The 20205-nt window shown below is 38.7% G+C and overlaps 1 protein-coding gene across 1 annotated transcript in view; it reads right to left on the bottom strand.

Annotated features, from left to right (window-relative positions):
- Positions 1–352: 352 nt before the first annotated feature.
- CFAP46 (cilia and flagella associated protein 46) overlaps positions 353–20205 on the bottom strand; it is a 167993-nt gene continuing 148140 nt past the window's right edge. The window contains exons 51-60 of the mRNA XM_074999578.1: positions 16306–16470; positions 15717–15793; positions 14010–14070; positions 13884–13919; positions 10408–10510; positions 9196–9308; positions 6320–6401; positions 4731–4867; positions 4041–4130; positions 353–765 (exon numbers count right to left, since the gene is read on the bottom strand). Coding sequence (XP_074855679.1) covers positions 629–765; positions 4041–4130; positions 4731–4867; positions 6320–6401; positions 9196–9308; positions 10408–10510; positions 13884–13919; positions 14010–14070; positions 15717–15793; positions 16306–16470 — 1001 coding nt within the window. The 3' untranslated portion in view covers positions 353–628. The remainder of the gene's footprint in view (positions 766–4040; positions 4131–4730; positions 4868–6319; positions 6402–9195; positions 9309–10407; positions 10511–13883; positions 13920–14009; positions 14071–15716; positions 15794–16305; positions 16471–20205) is intronic.

Genomic DNA, 20205 nt, shown 5'->3' with positions numbered 1-20205 from the left:
GACCCACTTCATCAGATGCATCTGACTCACAGGCCGATGCTCATATTTGATGAGGTGGATTGCTCGTATCTGATGAAGTGGATCTGTCCAAGAAAGCTAATGCTCCAATAAATCTGTTAGTCTATAAGGTGCCACAGGAATTTTTTTTTTTCTGAAGACTTGTGAACCATAGGAGAGATTTGAGAAGATTGTCAATGCTATTATAAATTATTCAAATGAAGCTTAGTCAATTAAAAAGTTCTTTTGAAGCTCATGGCACAAATTTGGAATATGAAAACCAGTATGTTTGCTCTTTTTTAAGCAGAAGGTAAATAATGGAGTCATCATATACAGAAATCTAAGATTTGTTTTTAAAGATTTTAATCCACAACAGAAGGGAACAGAGAAACAGATATTTTCAACAGAAAGCTCTGATGAAATCCTTCGATATTTTCATGACCCTTTCATAAAATCAGTACATAAATCTAAAACAAGAAATTAACTAACACACTTTGCATATTCTTAAAGTCAATTCTTATTAGTCTATACAAAAAGTACTTAAGATGATGGGCTAAATGCCAGCTTTTAGTCAAGGCCAATACACGTAACTGTACTTCGGGTCCCTTACATAAAGAAACCTGATCAGCATTCACATAAATATAATGTTGGGTAGTCCATATAATATACAATTGAAAGATGACGACTGAATTGCAGGAATGTTTGAGTGATGGGGAATGATTTGGTTTTCAACTTCATCAGTAGAAGAATTCCTGGAATTCTCTTCCACTAGAAAATATATAAAAAATTGTTCACTTGTTATTTAACAATTATATGTACGGGAATATTTTACAATATTGCATTTTTGCCTTCAGCTTACTTAAATATTCAAGTATCTTTTGCGTTCCCATGTTTTACATTGAAATGGCTATAGCCACACATGAGACAAAACAGAGAGAACTCAGACAATACTTATGATTTTACTCTTTTCACTCCCCCAAATCATTACTACAATAAGTCAGCGAAGTGAGGATTTTGTTCGCATTTCACCAAGAGCGACTGAGTTATTTTATTTTACTTTACTTTGCAGCCAGAGGCCTTAGCCCTGGCAACTTCTACACAACTTTGTAAATGGAATACAATTTATGATGTTATGTTGGCAATAACAGACAGATAAGTCAAGGACTGCCCCACTGGCAGGGGTGTCTCCCTCCAAGCTATGAGTTAGAAATTCCTCTATAAATTATCCTGAACAGAGATGAATTTCTAATGGCTGCCCTTCTACCAAGCAGGCTGAACTTATTTTTGTGTTTGTAGAGATTTTACCATGATCTGTAGCTACATCACTGTAATGTACCTCATGTTGTGAAATGTAAAATTAATGAGTTCATGTTTGTCATGCTCTTAGCACTACCTGCCACTCATACAAATTAAATTTTATACCAGGTAGATTTTGATTAGAAGTACTCACACTATGTCAATGAGGATTTTGGCCGATTGTGTTAAAACTACCAAAAAGGGAATTTTATACAGGCAAAATGCAATTACCCAAATTAGAGTATGGTCATATTATTGGTCTTGGTACGGTTAACTTTTGCAAAAATTGATGCTGAATGTCAGCACGTGTTGTCAAGCCTTAGCTTTATTTTCCCTCTATTAGACAGCACTTACACAGTAAACCTACAAACTGCATGACTTTGAGCTTCGCTTAACTTGCATTAATGCAACTTAAGTGCAACTAGAAACTGCTTTGTGGTTGTCTGTCCACTTGGCTCCCCAGGTAGGGGAAGCCAGGGAGGATGACAGCTGCGCTGCTGTGGCTTCTCCCCAGCTTCGTCCAGCTGGGAGAAGCTGCGCTGCTACAGCTGTCTGTCTGGCGTGACTCCTCCCAGCCGGGGGAAGCCAGGCAGATAGAGAGCCGTGCCTCCGCAGCTTCTCCCTGGCTTCCCCCAGCTGGGAGAAGCTGGAGAGAAGCCACGCCAGGAAACTGACCAGCAATGTGCTGGTCAGTTTCTCGGCTCCTGCCAGTGGAGGGGAGCCTGGATCCAGGCTGCTGCCTAGTCCCTGGCTCCCCTCCACTCCCTGGAGCCAGGAAACTGACAAGGGCTGGTGCCCTTGTCAGTTTCTTGGCTCCCCCCGCATTGCGAGGGAAATTTGACTTACATGGGGCTTGCGAGAACGCAACCCCTGCGTAAGTTGGGGTCTACGGTACCAAACACCCTCTTTAAGCACAATATAACATTAATTCAGTACTAAGGCCCTTGGCCTGCTAACATTGGTGTAAATGTTTAATTTTAAATGTGTGTGTAGTTCCACTGAACATAATGTGTTTAATCATTAATGATAAACACATGAGTAATTGTCTGAAGGACTGGAGCCTCAGTGGGAAGAGTATCACCACCTTAATCATCAACGATGTTATATTTTCCAGGAAGGTGTAACCTACATACTCATCTGCTCTGACTCTAGTTTATATATGACAACACACGCAAAGCGGTACGTCTGCAAACAGGACATTGTTGATGAATACAAATTGGAAATCGCAGAGAACTTTATAAAGATTGAGTCACATTCATTACTTCCAAATGAGAATTTGCATTTTTATGAATGCAATTTTACATAATAGTAGGTTTACTTCTTGCAGAGATAGTTCAGTTTACTTTATGACAAATATGTATTGTATATGTCAAATTCATAAGTTATTGGAACCAAGTGAAAAAGTTCTCATAAAATGTAAATATTAATTAAGTTTTCTATAGAAACTAAACTTGAAGAGTACTGCACTGAACTGTAGAAACTTTCCAAACATCCATTCTCTACCACGTACGCACTAAGTAAAGCTTGATTTTCAGAGGCTTCTGGCACCAGCATCTCCGACTACAGTCTGTGGCAATTGCAGGTGCTCAGCACCTCTGAAATTTAGGCCACTGAGTAATAAACTACATAAAATATACACCATTTGATTAAAGAGACTGGATTTTGATCAACATAGAACTAGAATAATAGAGCAATTTATCAGGAGCCAGATTATGAAGGAAAATCAACATCTGGTCCTCGATAGTCCAAAAAAGCAAAATTAAGATTTGTCATAACAAACCTTGAATTAACACGCTCCTAATGTATAGTATGGCAATATGGCAATGAAATACTTCATGATTTGGTACATATTAGACCCTAAGACTGGGTCTACACTTACCCCCAACTTTGAAGGGGGCATGTTAATCAGGGCAATGGGAGATTACTAATCAAGTGCTGTGGTGAATACGCAGCACTTTATTAGAATAATTCTCCTCTGTGGCAACTTTGAAGTGCCAGCATGCATGTAGCCATGGGCACTTCAAAATGTCTGTGCTACTTCAAAGTGCCTTTACTCCTCAAAATTTTGGGGGAGTAAAGGCACTTGGAAATAGCATGGGCACTTCAAAGTACCTCTGGCTACACGCATGCTGGCACTTTGAAGTTTGACACTTCAATATTGCTGTGGGGGAGAATTAGCCTAATGAAGTGGTGCGTAATCACCGCAGCACTTCATTAGTCATCTGCTGTCACCCTGATTACCATGCCCCCTTTGAAGCTAGGGGCAAGTGCAGACAAACCCTAAGATATTTGTTCATCTTGCCTATCTTGTGTTTGAGTCTTTCTGCAAAGTCTGACTTTTGAAGCTCTTCTCTTACCCCAACTTCATCCATGAACTATGTATGTATGTATGTATCAACTGGAAAATGCTTTAAAAATAGTTGCAATTATATATGCTTATCTACTTGAGACAGTTAGTGAAGGCCTTTTAAACTTTTATGATTTTCAAAACAATATTCTACTGAATACAATATTCAAACAATATTCAAAACATTATTCCTTTGTTTAAAACATTTTGTAATATTAGCTTTAGCTATGCTGTAAAAATCAGCTGAGGAAGACGGGCTACTAAATTCAGGAGCCACTTCAAGCAGCTTCATTTTTCCTTTGTTGCATTTTTACAAAGAATTATAATAGGGATTAGACACCAGATTTGTTAATATCAGAGGCCATTTTCTGCGTATGATTCAAAGGTGTCTATTTCTTACCTCTACTTGGTGATTCTTCCCCTCCTCCAAAGTTGTATTTTTGAAGGATACGAATGGTCTGCCCAGTTGTTTTTCCACCTTGTAACAAATCTACAAAGATCTTTTATCATTTTTGTGAAATGTTAATGAGATTTTTGAAAACAATTAGTAGACAAACTATAGAAGTTTTTTTATAATGGTACTTCACCTTTTAAAAACTGAACAATGATAAAGATTGCTAGGAGTTAGTTATAATTCTGTAACTGTGATAGTAACTTTCTGGCACATTCTCTTTCTGTGCCCTTGTTGTACCTACAGGTTCCTCTGTAGCTTTCAGGAGTCAAGATCCTGCTCTAACTATAAAGGTATTTCTCTTAATTTACAACCAGCAGCTTATCCTTCACTCACATTCACTGTACATTCTTAAATCAAGAAGATAAGGTTAGTGCTCTCCATCACAGAACATTTTCTCAAAACATGAAAACTGTGTCTAGCAGCTCCAGCCAGCTCTGAACAGGGTATTTAGAGTGAGGGAATCAGAAAGCTCACAGCCAGCCAATCCAGCTACTCATTAGCATGTAGGTATTCACAGCCTCTCACGTAGCCCTCAGTCTACAAAGATGATAGCACATAGCACGGTACTATTCTAAATAAAGCATAAGAAATTTTAAGGACTAATGTATTAAGGGAAGATTTGCCACAAGTACTTACTTTCAGACAAGATTTCCAGCCTTTTTGCATTCTCTTTTAGGGTTGTATGCCACTGGTTGGCCATAATGGAACGAACACCAGTAAGGCTCAGAAGGATTGCTGTCTCTGTTGGTTTTTCTATAGACATATGTAGACGACTAAAGAAAGTTAACAGTATTAGACAATAGAACCATATATATAATACATAACACTGATAAATACAAAATTTCCTGAAACATTATGGTGTGTCTTGTGCTTTTGAACATGGGGAAAATGACATTTATTTAAAGTTCATAATACAAAACTTATCAGTAAATGGTATGTTGTATTTTTGTCATAAATCTTTAATTCTCATTGAAAGTTTGTTGTACTATTTTGTATTTATTATGGGATTCTATATAAACAACTAAGTTAAATTCTACTTTATTCTACAGTATTGGAATTTTAGTAATCTAAAAATGGAATTTAGCTTTTTGTCAGTTTGCATTTCATGTTATAAAACAACAATTAATATTTTCTACAATTATTTGGAGGATGCTATTTATTTCTTTGGGGAACATGAAGTTATGTGATTTAGCCTTTAATTGATGTCATTTTAAACTTTCAGGAAACTGTCACAGTCAGAGCCACAAATCAGCCAACCAAGAGATGCAGGATTACAGTAAATTTACAGGCTGCTAAATACATTAAACTATTAGGATTAGACTGCAAATGTACACAATTGGAAAACCTACATTAAGGACTTGTCTTTTGACTGAAATTAGGGAATGACTGTGTTTGGGGAAAAAAACCTGAGAAATAAAGGAACCATGCTTATTGTTTTTATGCAAAGGAGGGTTCAGGCTTAGTTATTGGATTTAAATATTTGGAGTTATTTTGTGTGCATGTGTATTTATGTATTAGATATCTTACATCCGGCACATTTTAATTTGCAAGCTGTACAGATACTTGCAGTGAAAGTGGTGATACTATTTGATGACCTTTTATATTTTCAGGTATGGTTTTCTATTTATTTCCTATTAGTGGGAAATTTACCACCTGAAGTCAGAGAAGTAGAAATATTTTACTCTCAAGAATTTATATTAGATATATAAAATAACTGTGTGAGCTCTGTCTCTGTAAATGTAGATGCAAGACAGATACTGAGCTGTCTTCAAGGTTAATACCTTTAATCAATAATAAACATCTGGAAGAAAGTTAATTAGCATCCCAAAACAAATTCACTTCAAGAAAAAGACACAGTAAGGTCTCAGTGTCAAGCCTTCAGAGAAAGTCTAAAATGCCTTTCTATACTACAAAGGCTGTATCTATTTAACTATATTGGTTTAAAAAATTTGACTTCAGAAGACAGTGGGGAAAGGTTTCTGCCCCATGACTCAGTCTTTTTTCAGCCTTTGTCCCTTCTTCATCTGTGGAACTCTGATACAATGAAGCATCTGTGAAGAAGACTTCTGTGGGTTTGTGGAGGAAAGCAGCTAAACTCCCCATTCCAGATTCAGATCTGAATCCACTGCACTTGCTGAAGCAGAGGAGACAAGTTTACATTTGCTTTTAAAGACAACACTTGAAGCTCTCTGACTATCTGCAGGGTAAAATAAAATTTATTCTACCTTTTGAGCGTATCAAGCTTTGCCAGTTGTTGGAAACTCCGGTTTGACTGCACCAGATCTAAAAGTATCATCACCTGGCATTCTGGAAAAGTAAAGTTTAGTTGTTTTAACACCATTTATATAATGAACATAGAAAACATGTACCTTTCTGATGTTACCACTCCTGTGAAAGCAGTGGTTCTGGAACAGCTTTGGGAGTGAGAGTGCTGAGTTGCACCCCCTTTTATTAAGTCCACAACCCTCTCCACCCCCTAATGCTGGGGCTGGCAGTCAGGACCAGAACTCTGGGGCTGGCAGCACCTCGGGTCGGTGGCTAGGACCCCTATATGTAGGGCTGGCAGCTGGACAGTATCCTGATGCTGGCAGCAGAGCACTCCAGGGCAGGCAGCAAATTAAAACTCTGGGGCCATCAGTGTAGCCCCAGTGCGCAGGGACAGCGGTTGAGCAGGACCCAGGGTTGGCAGCAGAGATACTGGGAAACAGCAGGCTGGCAACTGGGAACCTGGGATTCCAGGAGGCATGGGACCAATGGCTAGGACCATTGGTGGCAGGGTTGCTTGCCTGAACCTCCCAAAACCTGGGGGTGCTGCTGCACCTGCCTCACCTTTACTTCTCACAACTGTGTGTGAAAGTATTGAAAAACAGATTTAAATATAAATATTTATTTTTTCCTCTTCCATAACTGCACATTCAGCTATATGTTAAAAAGAAGAATTTGAATAATCACTTTCAACTACTACTCAATCTCTTTTTTTTCCTGTGTTTGTATAGCACCTAGCATAACTGTATTGTAGTTCATGAGTAAGGCTCCTAGGTGTTACGGTAATACAAATAGTAAACAAAAATAAGTAATAAACTTACATGACTCATTTTTACAACCCTTTCAAGTTTGGTAGAACTTCTTTCAGTAGGATTTACTTTCACGCATAAACACTACTCCAGTAAATGTTGCAAGATACGGATTTTTAATCCAGAAGGACCTCATACATTCTTACAGAAAAATGACAGATATCTCTGCTTCATTTGTCTGTCTGAAAGTAAATTACGCTAATCTCTTTTTTATCTGGTATTTGAGTAACTGGAACACTCAAATAACTGGCATAACTCACAGCTGAGTAGCTCTGGGTAATGGATATAAGGCAGGAGTGCGGAGAAGCGGCCTCAAGGCTGGGGTTTGTGAATTAAGGGCCAGCCTGCTCAGTGCCTGCCCTGCATCCCTCTCTGCTGCCAGTGTGTGCAGCTAGTGGGCTCCTCCACTTTCCTGCCCAGTATTTGCTGCCCAGAATGGCTCCCTGCATGGCACAGTGAGGTAAACACCCACAATCATCATCTTTAAGGAGTTCCATGCTGTCCCTACCGACAAGGTAGGGGCAGCGGTTGAACAGGAGCCAGGGCTAGGATGCGGGGGTGCCTGTCCCTTTAGATGCCTAAATACTTTGAAAAACTGTCCCCAAGTCCTCAAATATCCCAGGCCCTTCATGGATCCATCAGGATTAATTCCCCATAAATTGGATACTGTGTAGCCTCTTTCAGGAATAACTATATCTGTCACAGGCTACTGCTACACGAGCCCCAAACTTCGAAATGGCCATGCAAATGGCCATTTCGAAGTTTACTAATGAAGCGCTGAAACGCATATTCAGCGCTTCATTAGCATGCGGGCGGCAGCTGCGCTTCGAAATTGACGCTCCTTGCCGCTGTGTGGCGCGTCCAGACGGGGCTCCTTTTCGAAAGGACGCCGCCTACTTCGAAGTCCCCTTATTCCCATGAGCTCGAAGGGGACTTTGAAGTAGGTGGAGTCCTCTCGAAAAGAAGCCCCGTCTGGACGCGCCGCGCGGCGGCAAGGAGCGTCAATTTCGAAGCGCGGCTGCCGCCCGCATGCTAATGAAGCGCTGAATATGCATTTCAGCGCTTCATTAGTAAACTTCGAAATGGCCATTTGCATGGCCATTTCGAAGTTTGGGGCACGTGTAGACACGGCCACTATGTCTTAAAGTAATAGATGTGGTAGCCTAAAAACATGACCTCAGCACTTAGTAACCTAGATGTTTAAGTGACTTTTGAAAATGGGACTTAGGCTTCTAAGACACTTGGGTGCTTCTGAAAATAGAAAACTTTGCTTTTTCAACAGACTTGGAGAAATTTAACAGATGCAGGACACAGACTTCTTTTCCAGTGAGGGTGAAAGCCATCTCCACATGGGTAAAAAACATATCTGAGTAAATAACAAACCTATCAAAGCTTTCTGAGAAAATATTAGCTATTATAGCACTATCCTCTGTGTTTTCTCTGCATTACAGTCTATGTCCATGGAGAAGCACTGGACATTACACAGCATCTGTCTCACATATTTCCTGATCTAGTGGTGTTTCTGTCAACATATTTAGAATTTCTTGTTGCTAAAATAGAGGGACTACACTTTTCCTTCTACTTGAAATTTGATTCAGCATTCAGGAACCATCAGCAACCTTGAAACACAAAAGGCATTCCCGTGCTTATTCAGGGGTCTATAAAACAAGGCTACCAGAAGTATATCCCTTAGGCCTATAGTTTCAAAAATGACCTTTAATTTTTGATGCCCTGCTCTAAACATATCATGTAGTAGTTAGACTCTCACTGCTTAAAATCTAACACTATTTAATAGACAGCAAACAATAGGAATTTGAATTGCTATTTGTTCTATGTCCTGAATGCAGAACTTCTTCAATGAAGAGCATGGTCCCTTAACTCTGTTTTAAAGTGGGTATTCCTTGATTTGGTATATCCCCTTGCATAACCCTAATAATCTCATAATTATTTGATATGGAATAGAATTTTGTGATGATTTGCAAGGGAAGAGAACACTATATATAGTTTTCTCAACTTCCTTATCTCACCTGGAATGTTCATAGCAACGAATTTGTTAAGTAAAATATGAGACAAGAATCTTTCCATTCCATAGAACAGAAATGCACTGCAGTTATTCAGTAGCTGCTCCCACTCAGCTTGACTGTAAAGAAAGACAAGCTATTTAGACAAGGCTGTTTTACAGTAATATTTTTTCAGGATACATCTACACAAAATGTTTAATATTAATTACTCAACAAACAATTGTTTGAAAAGTAAAAAGAAAAAGGCAACAGAAGTTATGGTACAGAAATCGAACAGCAGTGTTTGTGAACTGATACACAATAATTTACTTCACCAAATTGTGTACTTTACAGTAGCAGCACAACATCCCACCCTACAGAAGACATGGCCTGTGCTTTTGAGATTTAAGGGACTTTTCTACAGAGGAACAAGCCAATATATACTATGCAATCCCCATTTCTTTGGGATAAGGTATTTATTTTACAGTTCAAGAGAATGTTCAAGAAATACATTGATTACGGAGCTAAGAAATTGGAATGTGGAAAGAGATGAACCTAAAATTGAAGTAATTGTAAATGAAGTTAAGTAACAATATTATTTCCACGTCTTCTGGAAACTGTAAACTACAGGATGAATCTTATTTAATTTTTAAAGTCGGTGCTGCAATATTGCAAACCCACAATGCATGTGAAAAAGCTGTTGTGTTCAAATATTTTGTTCCAAATTTGTTGATTTATAAACTCAGGGAAGATGAGAGTAGTTGTAAAATGAATAGGAGGTGATCACAGTTACCTGAATTTTTAACCTCCTATTATTTTGTCAGAGTGGTATTGCTAGTGTCAATGTTATAAATTTCTCTTTATATATGATTTATGTCTTTCTCTCAAACTCATTGTATAGGTATTTTCCAGCTTTCCATTACTAAGCTTTTTCTGAAGTTCCATTTACGGCAATTTTATTATGATCCAGAAGGACAGTGTCATTTTGGTATCAAGAGAATACCCCTACATATTATAGCTTTGCATGTGACTGATATGGCAAAGCCTATTACAAGTTTGACTTTTACATTGTCTCTTTAAATTCTTCCATCTATAAATCTATAGATATGTTTAAGGAAGAAGTGATGTCTTCCTATGTGTTTGCACAGCCACTAGCAGAGTGGGTTCCAAGTCATGACTGGGGCTCTGGGATATATCCCTTATTTAAGAAGACAGAAATACAGAAAAACCATTACTAACCTTGGAACATGCATGTTACCAATAATGCCTTCCCACCGTGAGGTAAATTGGTCACGGTATTTTTCTAGAATTTCCTTTATTTTTTGGGAAGGACTTACAGCTTCTGTAATATAAGAATTCCATTACTTAACATAATATAGAGTACTTAATGAAGTCTAAATTTTTAATGTACAGAGGATGGAAATAATTTTTTTTAAATTTCCAGCATCATTCAGTCTAAAGTTTTGCATGAGAAAAATCTAGTCTCCATTCCCTCTCAATATGTCTTAATCTGGACTGAAGCTAACAGTGTCAACAAGTGCCAAGTGCGATGAGACATTTTGGCTACATTTACTTGCCCCCTTCTTCAAACGGGGCATGGTAATCAGGCTGAGGGGAGATTACTAATGAAGTGCTGTGATGAATATGCAGCACTTCATTAGGCCATTTCTCCCCAATGGCAACTCTAAAGTGTCAAACTTCGAACTGCTGGCAAACCTTGTAGCCACAGGCACTTCGACGTTCCCATGCTACTTCGAAGTGCTTTTACTTCCCAAAATTTTGACACTTTGAAGTTGCTGCAGGGGAGAATTGGCCTAATGAAGTGCTGCATATTCATCGCAGCACTTCATTAGTAATCTGACATCAGTCTGATTACCATGCCCCTTTCAAAGAAGGGGGCAAGTGTAGACATAGGCTTTATGACTGAAAGGGATGAAAAGATAACCTAGGAAAGAGGTCAAGGATAGAATAGGTAGAAAAATGAGCTCTAAAGATAGTTTGCTTGTGTCAATATTTAATATAACGTTGCACTGCTTGTACTGTTCCTGTTTTAAAGGCCAAGATACTGTACTGATGGGAACGTCACAGAACCTATATACATGATGAAATTCAATTTCCAGAGCTATCAGTTTAACACATTTCACAAGACTAAACTCAAAAGCAAACAACCCTTCAGTTACAGTTCAATTAGGCTTTTTCATCTTGACTATATTTTCTATGTGCATCTATCTATTATTTCTACATATGTTCAGCTTCTCCAAACCTTCAGAATCAGTTATTTCTGCTCTGCTATCCGAGAAAAAATATGTAGTGCAGCATGGCCCAAAGCATAACATTTATTATATGCTATGGCTGGAACAATATTTCCCCTTTGTTAAAGATTAATTTTTATAATCTTTATTTGGTTCAAATTCAAAATCTAAGTGTATTTTCAACATGCTGAGTAAGTTAGCTTTTGGTAATTAATTTGAATAAAATTTTAAAGTTATTGTCTTCAGTGGCAAAATAAGAGATCTTGACAGCTATGAAAATATTGTGTCACATTGTTCAAACACAATAATTGATATATGCAGCCTTGTAAATGCACTCCACAAGAAAAAAGTGGCATTTTTAAATGACCTTACATTGATGCTCATGATTATCATTGTACTTTTGACCTCTTACATAGAATCGCAAGATAAAATGCCACTTCAAGTCTTTAACCACTACAAAAAGTTTTATTTATAATCTTTGTCTTGCAAATGGCTAAATATAATTCATGTTAAAGGTGATAAAATATATACAGAACTGTAGCATACTGGCTTTTATTCATTAAGAGAGTGTACAAGAACCTTGTTTTCAAACTTGGCTAGAAAATATTTCTAGTTATTATTTATTTTCAATTTTAAATGATTAATTCCAAATCATAAACAGGAAATTTCTATATGTACAGCAAACTGGTATCATATTTCTAGAAGGTCATTTGGAAGATAAGTGGGATTTGGGACTAAATCTCGCTCCTAGCATTTATGTAACTCTGAAATCGAACAAATTTGATGGTTTTTTTCCTTCTAATTCTTAACACAGGTTTTAAGTGTCAAATCTCCAGGTTGGATTTAAGTGCTAGAGTTATATTACTATACCAAACATTCTGAGTAATCTGAACTGATATGCAGGATCCAAGAATTTTTTAATTATGATACATTTCAAAGAAAGCAGAATAAATACTAATATGCAGAAATGTGCTGATTCAGTATTTCCTGTCACTTGTACATAACAATTTGATATTTATGAAATGCTACTTTTCTATACACTTAGGCTATGTCTACACTAGCCAAAAACTTCGAAATGGCCATGCAAATGGCCATTTCAAAGTTTACTAATGAAGCGCTGAAATACATATTCAGCGCCTCATTAGCATGCGGGCGGCCACGGCACTTCGAAATTGATGCGGCTCACCGCTGTGCGGCTCGTCCAGACAGGATTCCTTTTCGAAAGGACCCCGCCTACTTTGAAGTCCCCTTATTCCCACCTGCTCATAGGAATAAGGGGACTTCGAAGTAGGTGGGGTCCTTTCGAAAAGGAGCCCCGTCTGGTTGAGCCGTGCGGCGGCGAGCCGCATCAATTTCAAAGTGCCACGGCCACCCGCATGCTAATGAGGCGCTGAATATGTATTTCAGCGCATCATTAGTAAACTTTGAAATGGCCATTTCGAAGTTTTTGGCTAGTGTAGACACGGACTTAGAAAATGTGTTACTATTAACACTGACTGTTAAGGAAAGAAAAGAGTTACATACTAAATAATGTATGAATTTCAGATTTACATTGAGTCTTTAAAAAAAGAAAAATGTTCATCTTATTCATCTGAGGTGAAATTCTCAGCACCAACATGACATCAGAGAGATCAAGTAAAATTCCAAGGGGCAGTTGGTTTGGAAGCTGAAATTTTTTCTCACAAGCTTACGCCAGGACGTGGAGTTGCAGCATAAATCTCCATTGCAGCTTATGAACAGAAGTGGCAGCTACAGCTCCACTGTATCAGTTGCATGCTATCAAAATATGACTAGCTACCAATGTATGCCCCTCTATGTCTCCTCTACCCTGCACCCACTTTTATTCTTTGCACCAGCCCAGTGATACTCAGACTTCAGTAATTCAAGAGCCAAATTAGTAATCAATATTACCCCAAAGAACCACAGCAGTGTGAATTCACTATACATAAAATTCTCACAGCAAAATGCCTGATTAAGTATTCCACAACTGGCTTATAGCACAGTAAAAGCATCCTAATTAGTTAATAATTAAACCACAAAGAGCTTCAGGATATACATTAAAGAGTCTCTTGTAGCTCAAGAGTCTCAGCCTGTTTTAGCCTATGCAGCACCTGCATGGAGAGATCTTCTGCAATACACAGAAACATCATACAGCTCTCCATGAAACTCCAATGCTTGCTTAAGTAGTGCTGAGGGCCTCAAACTGATGATTTTAATCCAAAAATGGCAAATATATATTCTTGTTTCAGAGGTGTACATTTTGTGAAACCTGAAATAGGCTTTTATTTTTATAAAAAGAATCATCAGAAAAATTATTAAAACTTGCTGGCAATTAAGCAACATTATAAGGATGAACTCTTGTATCAACTACCTCACTTCTTAAATTCATCACTTACTACAAAAAATGTTCCAGATCCACAAAACCTTTACTTTGTGGAGAAAATAATTTTCTAAATATATTACCTGCTTCTTTTGCTTCATTATATGGGTCCACAACATCTGACCTATAGCTAAGGAGGTGTAAAAAATGAAATTCATCATCTTAACTGATACATTTTAGTTAGTAGTTAGTTCTTTTTGAAAGGATACATTTCAAATTGTGTGTATCAACAGACAGACAGTTAGGAGGTAGAACACGATTAATGGGTACCTACAATTAAACAACAAAGATTATTTTTTGCCATGCAAAAAATTCAACAGTTATATCAATATGCACAACATTGTGTCTGACAAAATGTGCTACGCTAAAAGCTTGCTGAAGTCTGGGAGCTAAGACCAAAACCCCAAAATCATAAGCATATTTTGTTGGGTAGTATCTGTAATTCCTGTGTGGGTATGCAGGTGCACCATGAACTTGATTTAAGAAATTCTAAGCATCTATGTCCATTGGTCTGCAAGCGTGCAGCAGGTCTCTCCATGCCCAACTAATGGAATAAGAGGTAGTGTGGCCCAACACCTGTCCAGTATCCTCTTCTGACTGTAAATTCAATAGGATTTGAAGCAGAGGAAGGGCAAGATTTGTATAATACAGACGGGGATCACAAATCTCAAAAAACTTCCAGTTACAGGTAAGTAACTTCAATTTCTGACATATGTGAGTGGACTGACAAGCAGCACTAAGACTGGGGGGGAATGAGAAGAAGCTGGAACCAAATATGCTTGCAGTACTGCAACTCCTGCTGCTATATCTAGAGCAGAGGCCTAAGCTCATAATGTCTGAACTTTGCAGAGATAAGCATCTCACTCAAGCAGCAGAGGTAGCATCGGTCAATGTCAATCATGGAAAAGGAACAAGGGCAGGAGACACAATTCTTGAATCACAGGACTCTGGGCATAGTGCCAGGCTATGAGGATGGAGTTCCTAGTGCAGGAAAAGACAGACCTGCTGATGGGTAGGGCAACAGGGGCAACTGCCCTGCGGCCTGGCGACTCAGAGGAGCCCAGGGCTCCCAGGCACTACTGCTTCTTCTGGAGCCTGGTCCCTTTCAATCACCTTTGGAACCTCATGCAACACACTCTAGGCAGTGTTGATGTTGCCTTGGGGAAGCTAATCTCAACCACATCCCTTCTGCCCAAGGCCTCACACCTTCTGCGGGGTGCAGAGCTAGGTCCTCTCCCTGCCATGCCCAGGGGCCCAGCAAGTCTGTTGGCCTCACTGGGGAAAAACAAGCTATAATAACTATACTATAAAATTCTAGATGAATACAAAAGTGGTGAAATATAGAAACTATTAAGTATTTATTTACGGGCTTTAACAAGAGAAAAAGCTGCAGAATTCGGTAGACACAAGCATTCTAACTCAGGCCTTGTGGCAGTAAGATTGAACGGATGAGGTATTGGTTCATGCTGCCTCTTATGCCCTATGTTGGGAGCATAAGGAGATCTACTGCACACATGTGGGCCAATGGACACTGCATGCTTGAATTTCTGGACTCAGGCACATGGAACACATGCATACTCAGGTGTGGAATATACATTGGGACAAGCACTCAAAGAACAACAATCAGCTCAGCAGTAATTGGAGAAAGGATAATAAAACAATCCTTATAAACAAATGTTGTGGTTTTTACTCTATCTCGCACTATCAGTGCATGTGACAAAGGTTCTAACAAGAAAAACAAATTACACTATTGCCTCTCTAAACTTGTTTCTGAGGAAAAGTCCAAGAAAATAAAAAATTTTAAATACAGCTACTCTCCATCTGTTTTTAAAATAGCTTGAGATTATGGATTTATCATAGTGATGAACATCTTGTTACATTTTTATGTAAAGCAGCATGAATTTGTTGTGATTTACCATTTTGATGTTCTTTTTCTGATCCGTTTTTTGTTTTGACTCCTTTTGAATTTTAGGGTCCTTTTTTACTTCATTTTCTGTGAAAGTCCAAACAATAAAAGTTTGAAAAATGTAAGTGGCATTTGCTAAATTGTTATTCAAACGCTCATTCTCAGAAAAAAGGTTTAAAAAGATACGGAATATAAGGAATGTTTTGAATCTGAAGAGACAGACATTTTTGTGTCTTGTACTTCCTCAGACTGTAGTATAATGGGAAACAATAATTAAATGTTGAAGGAATGGAGACTCTCTCTTCTGTTATGGCTATTTTGTGGTGAAATTGCAGCTTTTTAAGGTGATAGAGGTCCCAGCGTGCCTGTTCAGCTCCAAGGTTCATACTCTGATAGTGCTAGGGATCAGCTGACTGAGATGAGGCAGTGCAAAAATCATCCTCTGCAGAGCCTCTTTTAGGCTTAACTCCAGCATGCTCTCCCCTAACTCAATGGGCTAGCAAGCCCTTAGACTGCTTTGCTTAATCTGAATTTTTCAATTTAGCTTCTCTGTTTCATGATATCATTTCTGAAAGCAAATTAGGTAAGTGTAATTGTACCTGGTTCTTCTACATGTATTCGATTGTAGAGAATTTGGAGAGAAAAGTCTCTGGATACAGAATTTATTGCCTCCTCCTGAAAGATACACAGTGCTTCCAGAGGTAACTCCATAAGTAGTTCGTCTGCCAGTAATATCACACAGTCACCTGAATCCATAAGTCCACCTGATACAACAAAAATGAGATATTTAGTAATCCATCATAAATATGTTAATTAAAATTACCTGTGATTATGTGTTTCCGCTTTATCCCACTGCAAAACATGCTTTTAAAATAATATATATTTTAATAATAATAATATTGTGTATAATTCCTTTCACCAAAAGAAAGGCTCTGCAAGCTTCCTAGGATATGCATTTGTGGAGCATAAATTCTCCTTCAGAGGAGAAGGTACTCCCTTATTAACAACAATATTAACCATTGAGCAGCATCAGGTGAATTTGCCATATATACAGTTTCTGCGATAGGGATAATATTAGGCAGTGAGCAGACTTGCTTATTCTGGCAAGCAACATAGTAACAAAAACACAAGTTAAATGAATTTCAGGCAAAGTACACATTTAAAGGACCTGTTAGCCAAAGACAGCAGTATCTTTCTGTATGAAAAAAAAAGTTTTTTTGCCTCCTTGTAATTTTAAGATGCATGCATACATACTTTCCATTGTAAGTATATGTGCAACTCATGCACAAGTGTTAGAGAGTTTTCCCTAGAGGCTCTGATAAGGGCAGCCACACATTTACTTTGATTTCTCTTAATTTTGGAAGTGAGGCTATAAAGAGTAAAGCTGTCCTGTTTGTCCTTTAGATCGCTCATACTGGAATCCTAGATGATAAACTCCGATGCCCTGAGGAAGCAGGGTGTATTGTGGAACGGACAGATGCAATGCAACTCCCACAGTTGTGAGACATTAAGTAACCATTTTTTCTTTGAATGATTTCATATATTCATTACACTGCAGATGATTCAAACTATTTTCAATGGAGGCGAGACCAAGAGTCTCATCTGAAAAGAGAATGGCGGACTGCTTTCCCTATATTTGCATTGTTTCTTGTTGTGGAAGTAATTGCATAAATGTCTAGAAAGTGTCTCTACTGAGGGCAGTCCTGTAGCACCTTAAAGATTAACAATATTACTTATTAGGTGATGAGCTTTTGTGGGACAGACCCACTTCTTCAGATCTGGAGAATACTGATAACTGGGAGGCAGAGAATTTATAAAAATGTCAGAAAAAGTGAAAGAAAAAGCTGATGAATCAGCTAGACGGGGAAGAAAGAAAGGAGGAAAGAAAAGGAGCCTCTGCAAGTGTCTGTTAATTTAAGTGAAATGCCTGTGGTCACTGTGCATATCAAAAGTGGGGAAACTGTCCTTGTAATGAATACGATAATTGATACATTTGTTGAGTCCGAGGTGATAGGTATCAAACTTGTGTAACCCTTCTATTAATGCCAGATGCCTGCCAGAAGGGCCAGGTTCAACTCAGGTATCTCCCTTTATGTTAAAATCTCTTTGTTTTAAAATGCTCACCATCAAGTGCTGAATACTGCATCCTGCTAAACTGAAATGCTCACTTACCAGTTTATGTGTATTCAGATTCCTAATGTCTGATTTGTGTCCATTCGTTCTTTGGTGAAATGATTGTCCAGTTTGTCCAATATACATGGCAGAAGGGCATTGCTGGCACATGATGGAACATATCATATTAGTGGAAGTTCAGGAATACGAGCCCCTGATCATGTAACTGACGTGGGTAGGTCCAGTGATGGTGTCTCCAGTGTAAATATGTGGACAGAGTTGGCAATGGGGTTTGTTGCAAGAAAAGGTACCAGTATTAGTATTTCTGTGGTGTGGCATATGGTTGCTAGTGAAAATTTTCCTGAGGTTAGGCGGCTATCTGTAGGAAATAACAGGTCTGTCACTCAGGGCCTATGGAAGTGCATCATGTTCCAGTACAGGTTGTAGATTGTTGATAATGCTCTGGAGGGGTTTGAGTTGGGGGCTACAGGGTGATGACAAATGGTGTTCTGTTATTAACCTTCTTGGGCCTATCTAGAAGTAGATGGCTTCTGGGTATTTGTCTGGCCCTGTCACTCTATTTCTTTACTTCTTCTGGTGGGTAATTAAGTTTTATGAATGCCTGGTAGAGATCTTAGAGCTTTTGGTCCCTGTCAGTAGAACTAGAGCAGATGCTGTTGTATCTAAGGGCTTGACCATAAACGACGGATTGTATAACGTGTCCTGGAAGGAAGCTGGAGGCATGCAGGCAAGAATAGTGGTCAGTGGGTTTCTGATATAGGATAGTATTGATTTGATCCTCAGTGACTTGTACTGTGGTGTACAGGAAATGGATCTTTCATGTGCAATGATCAAGGCTGAGACTGATGGTGGGGTGCAAGTTGTTGAAATCCATGTAGAATTCTTAAAGGGTCCAAATGATAAAGATATCATCAATATAGTATAAGTAAAGGAGGCACATCTGGTGGCTGAGATATGTAACTTTGCCTTCACCCACAATTATTTCCAATTTGGGGACAATTTATATCTCCAGATCAGTGGCACCACTATGGGCACCTGCATGGTCCCAAAGTATGCTACCATTTTTATGACTGACTTAGAACTATATTTCCTCAGCTCCTGTTCCCTAAGACTCCTCCTTTACTTATGGTATATCAATGATATCTTCCCCACCTCTTCCTTCTGCCCTATCTAGCTGATTTGTCAACTTTTTTCTTTAAATTTTTTCTATCTTTTTTTAAACAAATGTTCTTCCTCTCAGTTATCAGCATTCTGCAGAGCTGAAGAAGTGGGTCTGTCCCATGAAAACTCATCACCTAATAAATAATACTGTAGTCTTTAAGGTGCTATAGGACAAGCTTTTTGTTTTGTGAAGGTACAGCCTAACATGGCTACCTCTCTGAGACTATTCTACTGAGGGCCACACTACCACTGTAAAAATGATAACAACAGGGAGCTTTTCTACAAAGGTAGCAGAGGCTGAATGTGCTCTGGCTGAATGATCTCACATTGTCTCAGAAGGCATCAGACCTTCAGTGATACAGAACATACAATGCTACTTGTAATCCATTTAGAAAGACATTGTACCATCACAGAATGGCTTCTTATTCTTCCTATATAAGAAACAAAGATTATGAAGACATACCCATCTCATAGAACTGGAAGAGAGCTTCAGAGGTCATCAAGTCCCCTCCCAGTAGGGCCTACCACCATCCTGACAGATATTTATTTATCTATTTGCCCCAGATCCCTAAATGGCCCTCTCAAAGACTGAGCTCACAACCCTGGGTTTAGCACGCCAATGCTCGAACCACTGAGCTATCCCCCCTGCCCAGACATACTAGACATAGAAGTGGATAACCAATACATAATTTTAGCTACGTCAATTGCATAGCTAAAAGACACTTAGCAGCAGTCAACTTCAATGTCTGTCTACATGGAAGAAAGTCGACAGCAGCGATTCTCTCATTGACCTTCCTTAATCTTTTCCACTAGCGAGGAGTTCCAGGGTTGAAATTAACTCTGGAAAGCTCTGTTTTGAACCTGTGTGAAACAAAACCTCGGAAGATCAACCCTGAATGGGTCCATCTTCTGCAGTAGTATAGACATAGCACAGGAGTTGGGAAGCCACCCAAAGGATTTTCAGGGATCAGTGAACATGGAGTATGCCACTTTCCCCCCATCTTTATGAGCATATGGTTTTGGAAAAGAAACTGGAAGGTATGACTGATTAAAAGGACAATCAGATAGTACTTTGGACAAGAACTTAGGGTGATGCCCAGGCTGCACTTGCTTTGGAAGAATGCCATAAGGAGGGTCTATTAAGAGAAAATGCAGCTACTTTACTTCCTCAACACTAAAAAGGCCACCTTAGTCAAGTGGTATTA

The sequence above is a fragment of the Carettochelys insculpta genome, chromosome 7, assembly GCF_033958435.1.
Source record: "Carettochelys insculpta isolate YL-2023 chromosome 7, ASM3395843v1, whole genome shotgun sequence".
In the NCBI taxonomy this organism is placed as follows: domain Eukaryota; kingdom Metazoa; phylum Chordata; order Testudines; family Carettochelyidae; genus Carettochelys; species Carettochelys insculpta.
Note: the sequence above shows the minus strand (reverse complement) of the source record. Positions and strands in the feature narration are given on the sequence as shown.